The following is an 18,025-nucleotide window of genomic DNA, read 5'->3' as shown; positions in this document are numbered from 1 at the left end:
ATGCCTACACTGATGAAGAGTTGTGAAGATGGGTTGTGTGAGGTGTGGCCCTGGAGCTTCCCTATGGCTACCCAAGCCTGTTTTGTGGCTCTAGTCCAGTGGTTCCCAACCTTCCTAATGCCGCGACCCATTAATACACTTCCTTATGTTGTGATGACCGCCAACCATGAAATTATTTTCGTTGCTACTTTATAACTGTAATTAAATAGATGTTTTCCAGTGGTCTTAGGTGACCCCCCTGAAAGGTCCTTCGACCTCCAAAGGGGTCCCAACCCACAGGTTGGGAACCATTGCTCTAGTCCCTTCCTCTGTCTAATCCAGAGGTTCCCCAACATTTGATCTTCCATTTGCTTTGGACTTAAGCTCTCAGAAGCCCCAGCCAATTTGGCCAACAGTCAGAAATTATGAGCAGTATGAGAAATTATAAAACCCAAATCATCTGGAGAACTAAAGGATGGGAACTACTGGTCTAATCCAACCTGTTGGCAGTATAAATAATGTACACCTAACATATGGCCATGTAGTTTCTGCTTAAAAATTTCCAGCCAAGGAAAGTCCAACATTTCCTTAGTCAACTGTTGTCAAATGGCTCTTACTTTTTGGAAATTCTTCCTAATGCTCAGTCAAAAACCCCTTTTCATGCCCTATAAAATTGCTGGTTTAGATGCTTTCCTCTGGCATGAAAGGCATTCTTCGAATACTTTTAAAATACAAACAAAAACCCACTAGTGATACCTTTATTGACCAACCGAAATGCACAGTATACTTGTTTCAAGCTGTCAAAGCTCCATGGGCATCTTCATCAGGCAAGATGTTACAAACCAAACAGGAGAAGAAGAAGGAAATAATTGGAGATGTTAGTCAGATGCCTGCATGTTGGTTCAGTCCTTAGTAAAGATGGTATGCTGGAGAGGATATCTTTTGCAGGCAGGCTCCTCCTGCTTCTGGCAGTGCTGCAATAGGGAGATTTTCAAAGTCCAGAAAATTTAAAGTCCATTTGCATCTCAACAGGGAACCCTCTTTTGCAATCCAATATGTCTCCATTCCAGTGAGGTCACAAGCCTCTTTATAGGTAGAGAACAAGGGATTCCTCACAAAGTCTCCATGTTTTTGCATAAGGAACATTTTGATGGTGAAGAAGTAAATAGTTATCATATTTTCTGGAGCGGGAGACCTAGAAACATGCTCTTTTAAAATAAAAGGTGATACTTGTTAGGAAGAAAGTACTGCCTTATGCCTTGAAGGCACATTTTGGCACTTGTTTATTATTATTATTATTATTATTATTGTAGCCACTAGTATTTACGTTGTCTGTCCGTATAGATGAGTACTTCCAAGAATTTTGAAATTACGTCCTCTATTAAGTCCCACTTAAACTGCAGATGGAAATGGAAATGATTACCTCAATCTGTGCTATGGGTATGACATCTGAAAAGAGACGATTCCATAACCCTAATGTATAAATAAGTAAAAGAGGTGTGTGTGTGTGTGTGTGTGTGTGTGTGTGTCCCCTGCTCTCTCTCTTGCTCTTGCTCTCGCTCTCTCTGTTTAGATATAATCATGGTGCCACAGGCTAATACTCTACTAGTGAAAAACAGGAAACACCTTTATAGTTTTTTTTTTTTCAAAAAGATATGTAAGGCGAGCTGAGTCTGGTAGTTTACTTCTGCCAGGGAAAGCAGCCGCTATGATGTCTAGGCTATTTAGATTTAAAGGTCTAACTACTTAGGGTAGGACCTGTGTCTTTCTTGTGGGTTTTTCAGTAAGTTTCCAGAGTGCAGTGTATCGTCAGTGAGAACCCACTACTCACACATACACATACACATACACACACACACACACACACCCTAAATTGAAAAAGGGGCCAGCATGATTTTTGTCTGGTTGCTGAAATTTGTGGGGCCCACCATCTGGAAATATTTCAGATAATGAGGAGGATGAAAATGCCTAACATAAATGAAGGAATGAATCAATGACCAGCATAAAAATAAAAAATGGAGGTACTGATGTAGTGCCTTGGGCACTTATAGGCTAGAAGATGAAATTGGTATGAAATCTGGATAATAAGTGATATCCAACCTCTTCTAGATGGGTGCACTTCCACTATAGGGATCACATTTCCAGGGTCCAAATACCAAAAAATGCATACAAGCTGCAGCCACTCTTAAACAGGGGGATCCTGTTGTCATCTATCTTCTGTTAACATTCAGGATAGACTACTGCAGTGTGGGTTAAGAAGGGCTGCCTTTGAAGACTGCATACTGGTTTAGCAGAATTCAGAGAGATGCATGAAGTGCCTACATTAGTATGATTAATTTCAGGTGCCAGGTTAAAGAGATTTTATTCCTGCAGGCTTATTAATTGGTTTAATCAACTGATGCTTCAGTAATTTTGTTTGCTGCTTGTTCATTTTATTGATGATTGCAGCTTTACTATTTACTTTTTCTTGGTTTTTTGATGCTATGACTTGCACTGGAGAGTCTTGAATCATGAATTATTTATTTAAATAAGTAAATACTTGAAGAAATAGCTGTTCAGTGTTACAGCTGATGCAGCAATAATTCTGGGGAAAGATGCTGCAAAAATAGACATCTGAGTTTTGAAAGGATTACTTCTTGATTTCTGTCAAGCTGTTGCAGTACAGCAGTGAATATACATTCTTCATTCTTCCTGTCTCTTTTATTTTAGTATAGTATTAAAGGGATAAACTTACTCCTGAATTTTTCCTGTTATTGGGCATTAGCTCATTTGTCATAATGAAAACTAAAGTGGTGGTTCTGTAGATTAGAGAAGATTAGAAAAACAAGTTTCTATTTAGCTCATTTTAGTTGTCTTCCTTGGAAATGTTCCCATCTTTTCTGCTACAGCAATCAAATGTTTGCATCTTGTTTCAGATTACGGTATTTTTAAGAAACAATGATTGATGAATAAAATCACTGAAACTGAGATGCTTCAGTATTCTTAACTGGGAGACTTTGGTCAAGAAGGTAATTTCTCAAAAGAAGTATTTATAATTGGTACCCTAAATGCCAGGAGCCACCATGGTGTAGTGGCTTGAGCATCAAATTATGACTCTAGAGACCAGGGTTTGATTCCCTGCTCAGCCATGGATTTCATTGATGAGGGATGTGTGGGAATTGGCAAGAAGGTTTTCCACACTGACCCACATACACATCACTTAAGGTTACTGTTGACATTATGACTGGCTATGCAACTGCATTAAACTCTCTCAGAAAGATGTGGAAGTATATAACTGTACTGTGCACACATTTAGTCAAATACATCTTTCCCAGCATGTACCAAAAACCTCTCACTTGAATGAATTTCAAAGGCAAAACATGTTTTGTCTCACTGAGATTCTCAAGCAGTGTGAAATGGGTATTTTCCTTGGAACCCAACACGTATCTTCTCAAGATATGGAGTTCCTGTAATAACTCATCAGGGACAATGAGAACTAAACTTCACCTTTGATATCTTAAATATCAGCTTTCAAGCGTTCTTTTTGTAAAAAATTCTAGTCTTCTCAGTCATTTTATTAGAATTTACTTGTACAGTAACTGTCATATTTGTGTTCTTTGCAAGATCCCAGACTCCCCCCCCCCTTTTGCACCCCTGTTCCCTGTCTAATTTTTGGGTTTTTTTAAGATTGTAAGACTGAGAGCAAAGAACTGTTAAATTAACAATCTGTAAACCTTTCTGAGAACCTTTATGGCTGAAGAATGGGGGTATAAATACTATAAATAAAATCAAATAATATTTTTTCGGCATCTTTTCCTGTCCAAAAATTGCTTATCAGTTTAACTTTGGGTTTGATTTGCAGACTTCTCTTTAATGTTAGATTAATCCCCCCTTTTAAACCGTACCTTTACTTGACTTCATATCTGAAGCACAAGCTAGTATTATGTAGTGGGGGTGGGGTGAGAAAGCTAAATATTTAACAGGGCATCAAAGTGTTAAAAATTGCATCTTGACCTTTTTCCTATTTTGAGTAACTTTTTCTCTCTCTCAAGTTTCGGGCAGAGCTGTTTTGGTTGTGAAATGCAAAATCTGGGTTGCTCATTCTCTTTGTGGTGTACCCAAGTGGATTATTTAAGGAGATGTTTTGTGCAATATTCCAAGAAGCATCAACTGACCATGCTGTTCTAGGGGCTCTGAACCTCGAAAGCTACCTTGTGTGCAAAGCAAGACCACTGGTCCTTCTAGCTCAAGGGTATAAGGATCTCTTTCAACCTGATGATCAAATTTACTTTTAGAAAACTTTATCAGAGGACTGAATTCCATGGAAGTTTGAGACCAAAAGGGAATGTGTGGGTCAAATATACTAACATGTTTTAATCTGTACTGCCAGTAAGTAAACATTAGAAAAACATAAGAATGAAAGGAGAAAATGTACAAAACCTAGGGGTAAATGATAGCATCATAGTGAAGGGGGACATGTGGGGTATAGGAGGTTAGATTTATCCTAGAAGAGACCCTGACCCTGATTTAGGCCATTACAGTATTGTCTGCAGAAGGGCCACCCTTTCAAAGTTGAGGGTTGCATTATTTTTGGGGAAATTGATTTGGGCCACATGCTCTCCTTTTTCCCCTGCTCATTCTCTCTCTATCACAAGAGCCAGCAGGAGAAACAGAAGAGTACACAAGAAAGAAGGCAACCCCCTCATGGTGTGCAAGACCTAGAAGATCATTCCTATACACATCCAGGCTCATACACTCTGTAGTTGGATTTCTGGAGGCCAGGTACCAGATACAGACTGCATGTGTGTAGTGTGGTATCATAACAATGCTGTAGGTATCGCAATCTGTAGATGTTACATATTTTCCTGCCAGCTGTTTGATTTTTCATTATTGCAGTGACACAAAGGGAGGCTATGGGCTGCCCATTGTGGTTTATAGTGCTGGCAGACGCTCTCCATGGTTTCAATCAGAGGAATTTCTGGAACAAATATGAGGCCGATGGAGGGGGAAATCTAGTGAACTTAGGAAGTTTGAAGAAAACCATTAGTTCCCAAAGTTTTTCTCTGGTCAGGTAGGGAATAAACATATTTCAGTCCTTCTGGTACATTTTGGAAGTCACACAGTGGTGTATGGTTTATAGCCAGATTTTGTGTTCTTTTAATAACTATAATCTGATTTTGATTTTAGCTTTTCTCTGTTTTTCTTCTTTATCTCTTCTCCCCTACCCCCCCCCCCCATCCCCAAAATATATTTGTTACAGCTCTACAATTTTGGAGAAACAGTTTCTATAGTTTTCTGGACAGATACATGGAAACCTGAGAGCTTTTTTGACAAGATTGCAAAAAACAGAAGAAACGGGATGCACACTCTCTGCTTACTTGGTAAGGAATACTTGTGTATGTGTGTGGTCAAGGGTGATGCTTGGCTTGTGTGAACTAAAGCATCAGAGTACCATACTGAGAGTTGGAGAGAATAGCAGAGGCTCTGTATGGACAGAGGGGTTCAATCCTTCAATCCAAACAATATGTTGCAGTGTGATTATCCATTCCAAGCGTATTTTTCTTTTAAAAGCTGTAGCCAAGGGAGACAGTGAGGGAATCTGGATCAGGATAATAGGAGGTTGCCTTCCCCCTCCATTTCAGCCCTTCTCCCCTTCCCCTCAAGCTATCACTACAGTACCTTTGGAGCCTGTCTTTGAAAAGATTTTATTTAAAAGAGAAAAATTCTGCCTGGTGTAATCCTCATTTTAGATTCCACTCCCCTCTATTCCCTAGCAGCTACTATGTCTAAAGCAAAATGAGCCCCATGTAGATAATCACATGGCAAATACATCGTCTAGCTTGGATCTCAGTTTGAGACACCTTTCAAGTTCTCTCCCTCCCCCCCAAAAAAAAACCTTAATGGTTTTACTTTCAAATTGTAGGAAGGAGGGTAACATATGTAAATGAACCTCATCTTTAAAACCCTGGAAACTTCCCAGTTTATAGATATAGTGAATAGGGTGTCATGGAAGATGGATTAAGTTAGTCTTCTTTATTTATTTTTATTATGTGCAGGGTTTGTTTTTATACTTCTCTCTGGGGAACATTCATCCCATTCCTCACTCTTGTTGCCCAGAGCAAAATATTTTAATGAAATTGTTGCTGAACATTGTTAATTCAGCCTTTAGTCCTGTGACAGTGCAGATGACTATTACGTCTAGAGGATAGGAAAAAGGACTGACTTGTGCCAGCCTACTAACTTTGCTAGCTTTAGTCTACAATCCTGAGCTCACTTACCTGAAAATAAGTCCCATTGTACTCAGTGGAACTCACTTCTAAATGTTGTGCTGTTAGATACTATGCTTTGCGACCAAGAGAGTCCAGCAAACATTGACCTGATCAGGGGGTGGATCACTGGCTAGCTAATAGGAACACTGGGGTTTTTAATGAAATGGTTAGCCAGTGCATTCCTCTGCTAGAATTTGAGCCTTGCCTTTAACAACAGCATGACAAATAAATATTGAGACTCCTTAACAAAATCTTTCTGTATTGGGCTGTTCTTCAAAACCCAAGAGCTGGATCAATAGAAAAGAGAGGTCTCTGTTGCTAGGCAGTATATTTGTCCAGCCTTATATGAAACCCTTGTACATAGGTGCACAAATACGTGTGGAATTTTGACTTCAGGATAACAATCAGGGTGATGCAATTATATTATACGATTATATTATTCACTGCTGTTAAGATCCTGGGGGAGCATTGGTATCATTAGATACCAATGATCTCTAAGAAAGAAAGTCCCCACCCACTAGCAAGATCCTTAGTTGCAGCCTAAGTGAAATTATTTCCACTCAACCAGACAGGTCTTCTGTAAACTTACAGGATTTAACCATAGACCTTTTACTAAATATGTGAATTCCTGTGAGCATATAGTACCGCAATAATTTTGTTAGACTGGGAGTTTCAGAATTGTGTTCCCAAGCCTCCAAATCAAAAAGCAGTTTCCTGCTGTGTGTGTTAGAAGGAACTTTTGCCAGCACATAATCACTTGGAATATGGACACATAATTGCATTAAGAATTGAATTGGGGTCTGGAAACAATTTATATATCAGGAATTTACTTCATATATTCTCAGCTGTTCAAATGCTTGAAAAGCTATACAACTATTCCAACTACAGTGACGTTGGTTTTTTGGAGTGTTTTTGAGAAAGAGAGATGGATTTTAAAACACATTAAATGTTCCCTGCAGTGAAATAAATTTCACCATAGCTTCCCAATAGCTTAATCTTCCCATTTGGTGTTTTATAAAACTTGTTTAGCTTTAGAGCAAGTGGAGAGCAGAGAAAGGATGACTTGAGGTTTTAATAAAATATATAATTGATTCATTAAATCAAATAAATGGTACAGCAGTTATACAGCATGAAAGTGTGCCGTTCTTCTCCTCTGTTGCTATTCCTTTGTTTTTGTTTATTTTATCTTGATGAAAATTCTGCATTACAGACTAGCATATTGTTCAGTATTTATGATGACATAAGCTGAATTTAGAACATAGTAACAATTATTATTCACATTTATGGTTATTGCACCATTACAACAGCCAAGCATTTCCCAAAAGCCTACCTTTGAAGCCAGGCAGATCTTGAATGGAAGGATTTCCAAGTTGCTAGAATATGGGGCCATGACCAATGAAACATTCACTTATCTCCCGGCATGGGGCATGATGCAGCAGGTAACAGCAGGGATGTCCTGTGACATTGTGTCACAGATGCTTGTTGCAGTGCATCCCGTTGCTGGAAGAGACCTAGACATGTCATCAGTCAGTGCCCTACTTTCCAGCACCTCAGAAATCCTTCTGTTGGTGACCTGCCTGCTTCAAAGGTAGTTTTTTTGGAGATGTAGCTACAAGGACTGAGTTCCCATTGCAACTATGTCTCCCAATGCAGGATCTTGGCTGTGATTTATTAGTTGCATTGCTGCAGTTTCTCCAATGAGATCAAGAAGGAGTGCATAGCTTTCCCTCTCTTCACTTTATCTGCACAATAGCCCTGTGAGATAGATCAGAATGGAAGGGAGTGACTTGGCCCAAGGATGCCCAGTGAGGTTCATGTCTCAAAGGGATTTGAACCTGAATTACCCAAATACCAATCCTTCTTGCACCACAGTGGTCATCTGGAACTCTGATATGCAAAGGAGAAGTACTGACAATTAAAATGTACTAAAAAGTGGCTGAAGATATATTTGTTGGATACGGAGAATAAATTAAATATGGCCTGCATAAAAGGAAATGTCTTCCGTGTATATGTGGCATTAATAAGATAAATGAGGCAAGCTGAGTTCCTAGAGACAGAAAAGGAAAGTTCTGTTGGTATTAGCATGCGTAATAACAGGTTAGACATATATCTCATATATAGTCCCATTTTCAAAAACTTTTAAAGTGTATATTTAATGTATGTTGCTTAACAATTGTCTTGAATGTTATGGTAAGTAAAGGAAGTGGTGGTTTATGGTTTGCTTATATGAGCCACATTATACTTTTCCATTTGATGGAACAAAATACATCTTTGGAGGCGGGAGATAGTTATGCAGAGTGAATGGAAAGATGATCTAACACAGTTATCCTGATCCTGGGAAGAACTGCAGCATATAATTGATCAAGAGTATAAGAGTATAAGTCAGATGCTCCATCCAAGTGTGTTCCCCTTTTATTTGTTCTGTATTGCTAGCAGTGAGTTGCTCATTCAGTTGCACATCTTTGTTGAGGCAATTAGATTGCATGGATGTATGAAAAAGTATTTTATCCAAGTTGGCTAGGAAAGGAAGATGTTTTGACTGGCAGCACTGATTTACAATGAGTTACAAGTCATTTTTTAAAAATATATATTTAATTCATCCTTTCATATATCTATAATTTTATAGGACTTTGTGTGGGCCATACTATGAATGTTTGCATTTGGTGAGAGCTGCTAAACAAGGCAGTCCTAAATGGCATAAACCACCCTGCAAAACTAAGAAAATTAATTATACTCTTGATAAGGGAAAATTGAATTGTCTTGAATATGTAATGGCTTGGATTGAGAGGAAATGGTTTTTTTAAAATTCTTTTTCTCAGTAGTGCCTTGTATCCTCCAAAAATTTTCTTCAGAAGACTGGCTAGCTCTTGTGTAGCAGATAATTTTTGCAGGAGTCCCTTCCTCTGTTCAGTTTGACAACAGGGTCCTTCTGTTGAATCCAGATGCCTCCAGGGGAGGGAAGGACCCCTTCTGTTAATAAAAAAATGACACTGGGATCCAACCCACTCATCCACTGTATCTTCTACACACTGGTATATGTACATTTTCAATAGACATTTTCGTGTAAGCGCCTACCAACATCTAAATTCTTCTACACTTTTGGATCTTTATGACAAGACTACAGAAAGAGTCTTTGCATCATCAGATACCAGCTATAAGTAAAATGATGTCACCTGAGCTTTTGTAGGATGCACAAGGATTTCTAAACTAGAAAAACTGAAATTTAACATGCTACTGAAAAACATATTGACCAAAGCCTATTGTCTAGCTTATTCCAAACTAGTGCCCTCCAATTATTTTGGAGTACCGCTCCAAGCATCTATGGTTAGTAGGAACAGTAGATGATGGGTATTATATTCCAACATACTAGGTTGCAGAAAAGATTATATTCATGCCCCTTGAATTTAATTGGATACCAGTTTCAATAACTTTGATTATTATATTGAAGCAGAATATACAGTATAGTTCCCTATATTAAAAAAAAAGCAAAATGAAACACTTCCATGGTTTTATTGAACTCTACTTCTTCCACCCCTTGCTTATGCAATAGTAAATCCAAATAAAATCAGTTGAGCTTGCTTTCAGGTTTCAAGTTTCAAGCTATAAGTACAGTTTTAACTTCTGTCAGGTGTCCCTTTTTAGCAGGCTTCAGTTAATGAAGGTTAGTTCTTGTAATATTTAACACTTAGGGAATCCCAAGGTATGCAGAAGTACGAAAAATATTTATTGAAACCAAAGTGGGAGGGTAATCTCAGAACAGTAGAATGAGAACATTGGGGCTCTACAGACCACCTCTAAGGAGTGGTGGGACTCTACCCCTTTCCTGGCCGGATTGGGGCTGCGGCAACCTCACATTGTGGCCCCGATCCAGCCTTTGGAGGGCACAAAAAGGAGCCGCAAAAAGCGGCTCCTTTTTGCGTTCTCCAAAGGGCACCATAGCCGCGTTGCCATGGCTATATGGTGCTCCTTCAGTGCTGCATCATCTGGTCATAGCGCTGGAGGCACGCCATGATGTCATGTGCCATCTGGAGTGGTGTGCGCCATCATGGCACGCTGGGGGCAGAGTCAGGATGTGCGTCATTAGGATGCTGCGCCCCAACTCCACTCTGGATAGCCCTTTAGCTGACTATGCTCAGCCATACAGAATGCTGACACGCTGTTTTGAAAGTGAAACAAATCAAAACAGAAGACCAGAGGAAGAGTGGTTTTAAGTGCTAGACTAGGACTCTGAGAGACCAATGTGAATCTCTGCTTGTCCACAGAAACCCACTGGGTGACTTTGATCAAGTCTCATACACAGCTTCAGAGGAACCTTAGGGTTGCCATAAGTCAGAATCAACTTGAAGGAATCCAACAACAAACAAAGAAAAATGAATGAAGTATCCTGGAAGAGAGCATGGCTGGAACTATAAATGGGAATCTCAATACTTCAGTCTTTAATTGCAGGCCTGTTGTGTTGATGCTGCTGTGAAAGCATATGCTGGTTATACAACAGCTCCTGTGAAAGAAAAGGGAGGGATCAGCATTCTTGGAGAATCCCCATGGTTTGCAGAAGTAGCGAGAGACATCTTTAAGGGGGGAAAAATGAGGGCCAAAAAGAAAGAAGAAAGAATCCCAAGCATTCCAATGAAGACTAGGCATGCTGTGTGGCCACAAAACTCTGTCAGGGTTGGTTGGTTGGGAAAGTGGAATGGGAACAATACACCCTGCAGTATTCCGTTGGAGGCTATTTTGAGGACAAAGTTGCTAAAAGTTTACAGTTGCAGGTGGCAGATGAGGTGTATACAGTTCCTCTAAGGTGCACAACTAGTGACATGGGAGGGGGAAATTGCACAGGGTCCTAATGCTTGCAGAAATAGTATTTGACTTCAGGTGTATGTATGTTTCCCTACAGACATTAAAGTCAAGGAGCAATCTGTGGAGAATCTCATAAGGTAAGTTGTCACTTGTGTTGACAGCACATATCAATAAATAGTGCATGCAGACAATTCTAAGTTTATTGGCCCCTTAAAGCTAAAGTAAGCTTCAGAATAAAGATGGTTATATTTTTAGGAGTTTGTTGTAAAAGGGATCACTTTCATTCTCAATCCCATTTGGGAACAACCAGATGATTCAGGATATTTGGGAAGAACCTTGAGAAACCTAGTGCAACAAATCTGCAGAACATCTGTAGAGGAAATCACTCAGGTTCATTAACTGAAAACAAATAAATTGAATGATTGAGAGCAAATCAGTTTTGTTCTCTCCCTAGAAGCCAAAAAGAGTAAATTGAGACAATCTTACTTTGAATACCTCATGAGGCAAAATGTTTCTTTAAAAAAGAGAACAATGCTTGGTAAAGTGGAAGGCAGTAAGAAAAGAGGCAGACCACATTACAGATGAATAGACTATCAAGGAAACCACAGAGTTGGTAAGAACTTAGCAGGACAATTAATAACAGGGTGTCTTCAGAAGGGTCTCTTATTCATAGAATCTTCATAAGTCAATGCTGACTTGATGACAATTAACAACAATTAATTGATACATGCAATTGTCAAGTTTTGATTGATATGGAGGGTTTTTTTGGTTCAACATAATGGACAAGTTGCTTGAAAAAGTGAGGCTAACCACTTGTTCACTAGATCAGTTTGCATTCTGACTGATTAGAGCTGTCAGAAGGAGGAGTATGGCCAATTGGGTGATGGAGGTGGTGAACACTTCTTTGAATGATGATTATGTTCCAACTCCTCTTAAAAAAAACCAGACCTTCACTAGACCCCAGCACCCCACATAACTCTCAGCCAGTTTCTGGCCTTCCTTTTCTATACAAGATTGTGGGATAAGTGATGACAGCACAAGTGTAGTTTTTTTGGGGATGAAACTGGTCAATTGGATCCATTCCAAAGAGTCCAAGTTATGGGACAGAAGCAGCCTTGATTGTCTTGGTGAATGGCCCACACTGGGAACTAGATAGGGGAATGTGAACTTGTCAACCATATTTGACCTCATTAGCATTCAGTGCCATTGATCACAACATCTTTCTGGTTATATGGACTTCAGGGCATCTTCTGTCTTTAATTAGTGTTTTTATCTGTTGTGAATTGCCTGGAGAGCCCTGGGGCCCAAGTGGTGATAACCAAACACACATCTACTAAATAATTCTGCCCTCTGTCCCTATGATTTAAACTCTGGGCCAGGCTTAATTTTTTTTTACACATCTAGGTGTCTTATCGTTGAAAATGCCAATTCCAGTGATGTCCATAGCCTGCCAGCCCTACCATTTACTAAGGCATGGTAACTTACCGGAGTCCAAATCATGGAAATGTTCTTTGTGGACTAGTGTTGCCTGAATCCTCCCAGTATTCTGGGAGTTGCAGTCTGAAACAATAAACTATCCAGATTTTTGATAGGATATTGGTGTCTGAAAACCAGAGTGTGTTGGTCATAACTTGGGGCAGGGAAGGGACATGGTCATCATTTAATTTAAACAGAAGAATACATTTGATCTGTGCTTACTTTGACAATTGTGTTGCATCCACAACTCACTTGCTTTTGACCGCCTTCTTCTGTCAGCATTATAGGACAGCAAGCTGAATTACCAATTTCATTAATAAGTTTCATTTCAGCTTATATTGGTTTCAGAATATATTCTCTCTCTCCAATAATAAAAAAGGTAAGGAAGTAAGGGTAATTCTGCAATAAGTTATTTCATTTGTGGTATTATTTCTCCCCTCCCTTACCTCCTGATGATTTGTCAACTTTGTAAGCCCTCTCTGTTTCCCTTGGATAGAGATAGGACTCATTTTTGGATATGTCTTAATTTTGGTTTTAGATTCATATTCATCCAATCTGACAATCTCCGATGGAAATTTATTTTGGAACTTCTTCATAAGCTTTGCTTGGCCAGTTCCAATGTTGGCAGCCTTTGGAGAAAATTTCTTGAGAACTGGCGTAAAGGTCTATAATTATATAACTATATAGTGTATAGTAGAAAAATGACAGGCTTCCCTTCCAATCTGGCACAAATTGTACACTCTCTGGTATAGTGGTAGTTACAATAGATTAACAGGGGATCCAGAAATATATAGAACTGTGGTTGAGTTGTGGAGATAGTGTAGCATGTGGCATCTCACTTAGAGCTGGAGAGTGTTTTCAGTTTGGTCATGCTCACTAATTCCTAGGGTGAAGTTTTCAGTAGAGTCACGTAGTGGCTGTGATATAAGGTGGGCACACCCAAGAGTCTTTATCCTCACTCAGTTGTTGGTAAAAGTTTCTTAGGCTGATATATCGTTGTCAGAAGTGAATGGCAAAGCCTGCCTCTGTATTTTGTGCAAACAAAAATCCATCAGGGATACCTTTATTGGCCAACCGAAATCCATAATATACTTGTTGCAAGCTTTCAAAGCTCAACGGGTTTCTTCATCAGGCAAAATGTTACAAACCAAACAGGACAGGGAAAAACAATTGGAGATATTAGTTAGATGTCTGCATGTTGTTTCAGTCCTTAGTAAAGATGGGGAGGATATCTTTTGCAGGCAGGCTCCTCCTCCTTCCTGCCATATGGCAATAGTGAGATTTTCAAAGTCCAGGAAATGTAAAGTCCATTTGCATCTCAACAGGGATGCCTCTTTTGCAATCCAATATGCTTCTATTCCAGTGAGGTCACAGGCCTATGTGTAGGCAGAGAACAATGGATTCCCCAAGAAGTCTCCATATGTTTGCATCAGGAACATTTTGGTGGTGCAGAGGCAAAACATACAAATTCAGTCCATATTTAAGAAGAAAACAATTGTTTTACTTTGGTTGGAGGTCCCAGTCCACAGGCTATACTCTTCATGGTTCCCCTATTGCAGCTACAATGTGGTATCTGTGGACTGGGACCTCCAAACGAGGTAAAACAGTTTTTTTTCTTCTTAAATCTGACTAACATCTCCAATTGTTTTTCTCCCCTTCCTGTTTGGTTTGTAACATTTTGTCTAATGAAGAAGCCTATGCAGCTTTGAAAGTTTGCTGTAAGTATATTGTGCATTTTGATTGGCCAATAAAGGTATCACTGACTGATTTTTGTCTGGATTTGTTAAATGGCCAACACAGCTACCCCTGCATATTTTCTGTATTTCGTGTTTATCCTTAAATGTCTGTGGCAAGGAATACACATAAAACTTAATTGGAAGAGACCTTGAAGAGCATCTGTTTAACAGGTGAGGAAAATGAGGTTCACGGGGTATATGTAGCCGTCACTATAATTTTTTCATGGGGTTTTCTTGGCAAGACTTGTTTAGAGGGATTTGCCCTTGCCTTCTGAGACTGCGAGAGTATGACTTACCCAAGGTCACCCACTGGGTTTCCATGGCTCTGGTTTCCAGAATCTGAGTCCAATGCTCACACCATACTTGCTCTACTGACCTACTTTGTAGTTGCTGTTAACTGCCTTGAAGTCAACCTCAACTCATGGCAAGCTTGTGAATGAAACATCTCCAAGACCCCCTGTCCTTCACTGCTCTGGTCCTGCAGACTCAGACCCATGGCCTCTCTAGTGGAGTTCATCCATCTGGCATGTGGTCTCCCCTCTTTTTGCTGCCTTCTACCTTTACTAGCATTATTGTCTTTTGTAATGATTCATGACCTACTAGAGTCAGGTTTTTCTCTTCCATCAGGGGGAAGAAGATCTATGAACCGCCACGGTACATGACTGTAAATCAAGCAGCAGAGCAACTTCTTGCTGTTGTCCAAAATCGGCAACTGCAGGGGGAAGACCCAGGTAAGTAAACCAGTTCATTTCATGAGCTCATGGCTTGTGTAACCTATCACCTTGCAGATTTTGGAGATCAGTATTCAATAACTGGTGTTTATTTAAACCTATCTGGAGGGTATCTGGTCATAAAAGGCTGAGCTAGCTTTCTCAAATCAGGCTTTCTTGGCAAAACTGCTTCATAGCTGGAGGAGTCCTAGACCAGCCTTCCTAAAATAGGAGGCATAGCTCAGGCTTTTACTGTGCTTCACAATCCACAGTGAAAACTAAAATGGTGGTTGGCTAAGATACAAACCAACCACAAATCCTGTGATATTTTTTTTTTAGTTTTTTTAAAAATGCCAAACCCATGTAGAAAAGTCATTGTCCTGCACTGACAGAAAAATGTCATTTCCCTTCATTTGCTTAAAGTTTGAGTTGCTATAAAGCAGTAGCTTGAGGCTGAAAAATAATGTAATTTAATTAGGACAGCAATGGAGAAATCTTGGGACAACAACTCCTATTCATTGCCTAGGGCCAATGGGAGTTAGCATCCAATAGAGTACCAAAAATCTTCCATCCCTGTATCAGAATTTTCACTGCACCCCCATCCCCTTGTCATTTATCACTTAGTTATAATTCCTCTTAAGTATGGGATACTCTCATTAACATTCCATGATAGGGTGGATGTACAGTAATAACACTGGGCATTCAGAAGCTCTGCTATCTGAGGGACATTATTCTTTTAGAATTAGAGATCAAAGAGTATAGGGCTGTTCAAAGAATGAGCTGTTCTCATGGTGGCCATAATCTGTGCTTCTGTACAAGGTGCTTTGTTGAAAATGCCAAGCAAAGATACAACAGAATTATCTAATACATTTCATAGCTCATACAGTGGGCCCTCCATATTTGCTGAGGTTAGGGGTGCAGGACTTGTCAGTTTCCAGGACATATTGGAAAGTGAAAAACCACAAATTTTATATATATATATATATTAACCGGAGAACACCTCTATAGGAATCTCTAAGTCCTCCAGCGAAACTCTATGGTCCACATCCACCAGAGGTTAACCATAGCATCATACTGGAAGATCTACAAAAGCCCAAAGAAGTGCTTTATCTAGGAATCTCTAGGCTCTCTAGCAGAACATCTGGCAGAGGTTGACCATAGAATCATGCTGGAAGACCTACAAAAGTGTAGATAAGTGTTTTCTCTAGGAATCTCTATGTTCACCATTAGTCAATGTCCAGCAGACTCACACTGGAAGATCAAGATTCCTAAAGAACATACTAATCAAATCTGTGAATAATCAAAATCACAAATGTGAAGTTTGACTGTACCTCAAATTTGCAAAGGACATTTAGAGAAGGAAAGCCCCAAACAGTGAATCACCAACCCTTGGGATTCCTTGAGCCCTTCCAACATGTTTCTCATTGGTCATCATTTGAAAATGATAGCAGTAACTCTTCCTTTGCCTCTGTTCCTTAACTTTTCCTCATGCAAAGGGTTTAAAATGACATTGCAATTAATAATGCTGCAATTATTTACTTGGAGAGAGAACATTGTGACAACTTTCCATCAGTGCAACTTTGGCTAAATATTTCATAAATGTTCCCTGTTCCATTGATTGCAGTTTTTCTGCAACTTCCCAAATTACGGGAAGGGCAAAACTAAGCCTTTTCAGAATTAGTTATATTCACTCAGTGACTGCATGAATGGCTACTTACCTCACAGATGTTTAAACCTGAAATGAAAAATGCCTTGCAGAATAAGAACAGCCTACTTCCTGGGCTTGTCCTTTGTCAAGTGTACCACATCCTATTGCAAACATTGCTCAATTACAGTGTGATTTTTTTTTTTGCACTGAATTGTCTATAGTAGCCTTCAGAAGACTGTCATCTCAATGTATTGAAGGCATGAGTATCTCAGCACTGTTGTCATAGCCACATGCATCTTTTTTAGTGAAGGAGGGGTAATACAGTACTACTTCCTGCATAACTATGCTTTTTCAAGAATACTTCCTTAATCTTTGTTTCTACAGAAGTTACAGAAAATACAGTGTGTGTCGGCTTAGCAAGAGTGGGTGGAGCAGACCAAAAGATTGCTTCAGGTACTCTACAGCAAATGACTACAGTAGTACTAGGTGACCCTCTGCACTCGCTGATCATAACTGGAACTTTACATCCACTGGAGGTAGACATGCTGAAACTCTTTGCTGTAGATAAATCGATCTTTGAACATTGCTGAATAAAAAGCTGTCTACGCATGGGATATGAACGGAAGCATGTACAATCCTGGCTAGTAATAGAGGTCATCCTTGAAAAGAAGGGACAAGATCACACTGCAGAAACATAGTGTGAAGGTTCTGCTGGTAGAACGGCACCCATTTCTCCTGTGTCGCCTCTCTGTTAGTACATACTTTTCAATGCTACCCACACTTTTCATAGGGACATGGATGTGGAGTGGTTGCAAGAAAGCAAGGATGCTTGAGAAGCCTACATCTATAGCCAGGTACACTAGTGTCATGACACTTTTCACTGGCTATTATGTGGCCATGTTGGGGATGGGCAACGTGAGATAAGTAGCTTTCGGAGGGGTTGGTTCTTGTGTGAGAGAAGATGAGAATTCTGACCTCCACCGTCAGAGCAGACCACCAGCAACTTCAGGGCAGTGAGGATCCAGTATGTTGGCCCCAGGAACTAGACACACAACAGTTGGACTTTGGAAAAAAAGTTTATTGATAGGAAAACTGATCCCAAATATTGTCTCAAGACATAGTATCTCTTTAAATACTTCATAGAGACTGTATTCAAGTAGAAAAAAGATGCATTAAAATGTTCAATATTGCACTTAGGGCAAGTCAAACTGGCTACTAAGTTTAGTATTCCCAAATCAATTTGAGTATACAGTTTTCCATCATCTGGAGTCACTTGTTTGAATTTACCATGGCAGTGGTAAATTCTAAACATCCTAAAACTGCACCAATCAATACATTATACTTTTGGATAGAGAATAAGAGGCTGATAGTGATGTCCCACTTTATGTGGCACTTAAAAGTTTCAGCCATTTCCCCATACAGTCAGCATCT

General features: G+C 39.6%; 1 protein-coding gene across 9 annotated transcripts in view; it reads left to right on the top strand.

Moving 5' to 3' along the window:
• Window positions 1-17,214, top strand: part of DPH5 (diphthamide biosynthesis 5) — a 221,938-nt gene extending 204,724 nt beyond the window's left edge. For 8 of the 9 annotated variants that reach the window (XM_042464785.1, XM_042464782.1, XM_042464780.1 and 5 more), the window contains 4 exons: window positions 5,219-5,339; window positions 11,122-11,161; window positions 14,864-14,967; window positions 16,979-17,214. In XM_042464785.1, coding sequence (XP_042320719.1) covers window positions 5,219-5,339; window positions 11,122-11,161; window positions 14,864-14,967; window positions 16,979-17,184 — 471 coding nt within the window. In that variant the 3' untranslated portion in view covers window positions 17,185-17,214. Of the gene's footprint in view, window positions 1-5,218; window positions 5,340-11,121; window positions 11,162-13,038; window positions 13,164-14,863; window positions 14,968-16,978 lie in introns of all 9 variants that reach the window. The other variant, XR_006103654.1, reaches the window with a different exon arrangement.
• The last annotated feature ends 811 nt before the right edge of the window (window positions 17,215-18,025 follow it).

Source organism: Sceloporus undulatus, chromosome 4 (assembly GCF_019175285.1).
Source record: "Sceloporus undulatus isolate JIND9_A2432 ecotype Alabama chromosome 4, SceUnd_v1.1, whole genome shotgun sequence".
In the NCBI taxonomy this organism is placed as follows: domain Eukaryota; kingdom Metazoa; phylum Chordata; class Lepidosauria; order Squamata; family Phrynosomatidae; genus Sceloporus; species Sceloporus undulatus.
The sequence above is the reverse complement of the archived record's forward strand: the minus strand, read 5'-3'. Positions and strand labels throughout refer to the sequence as shown.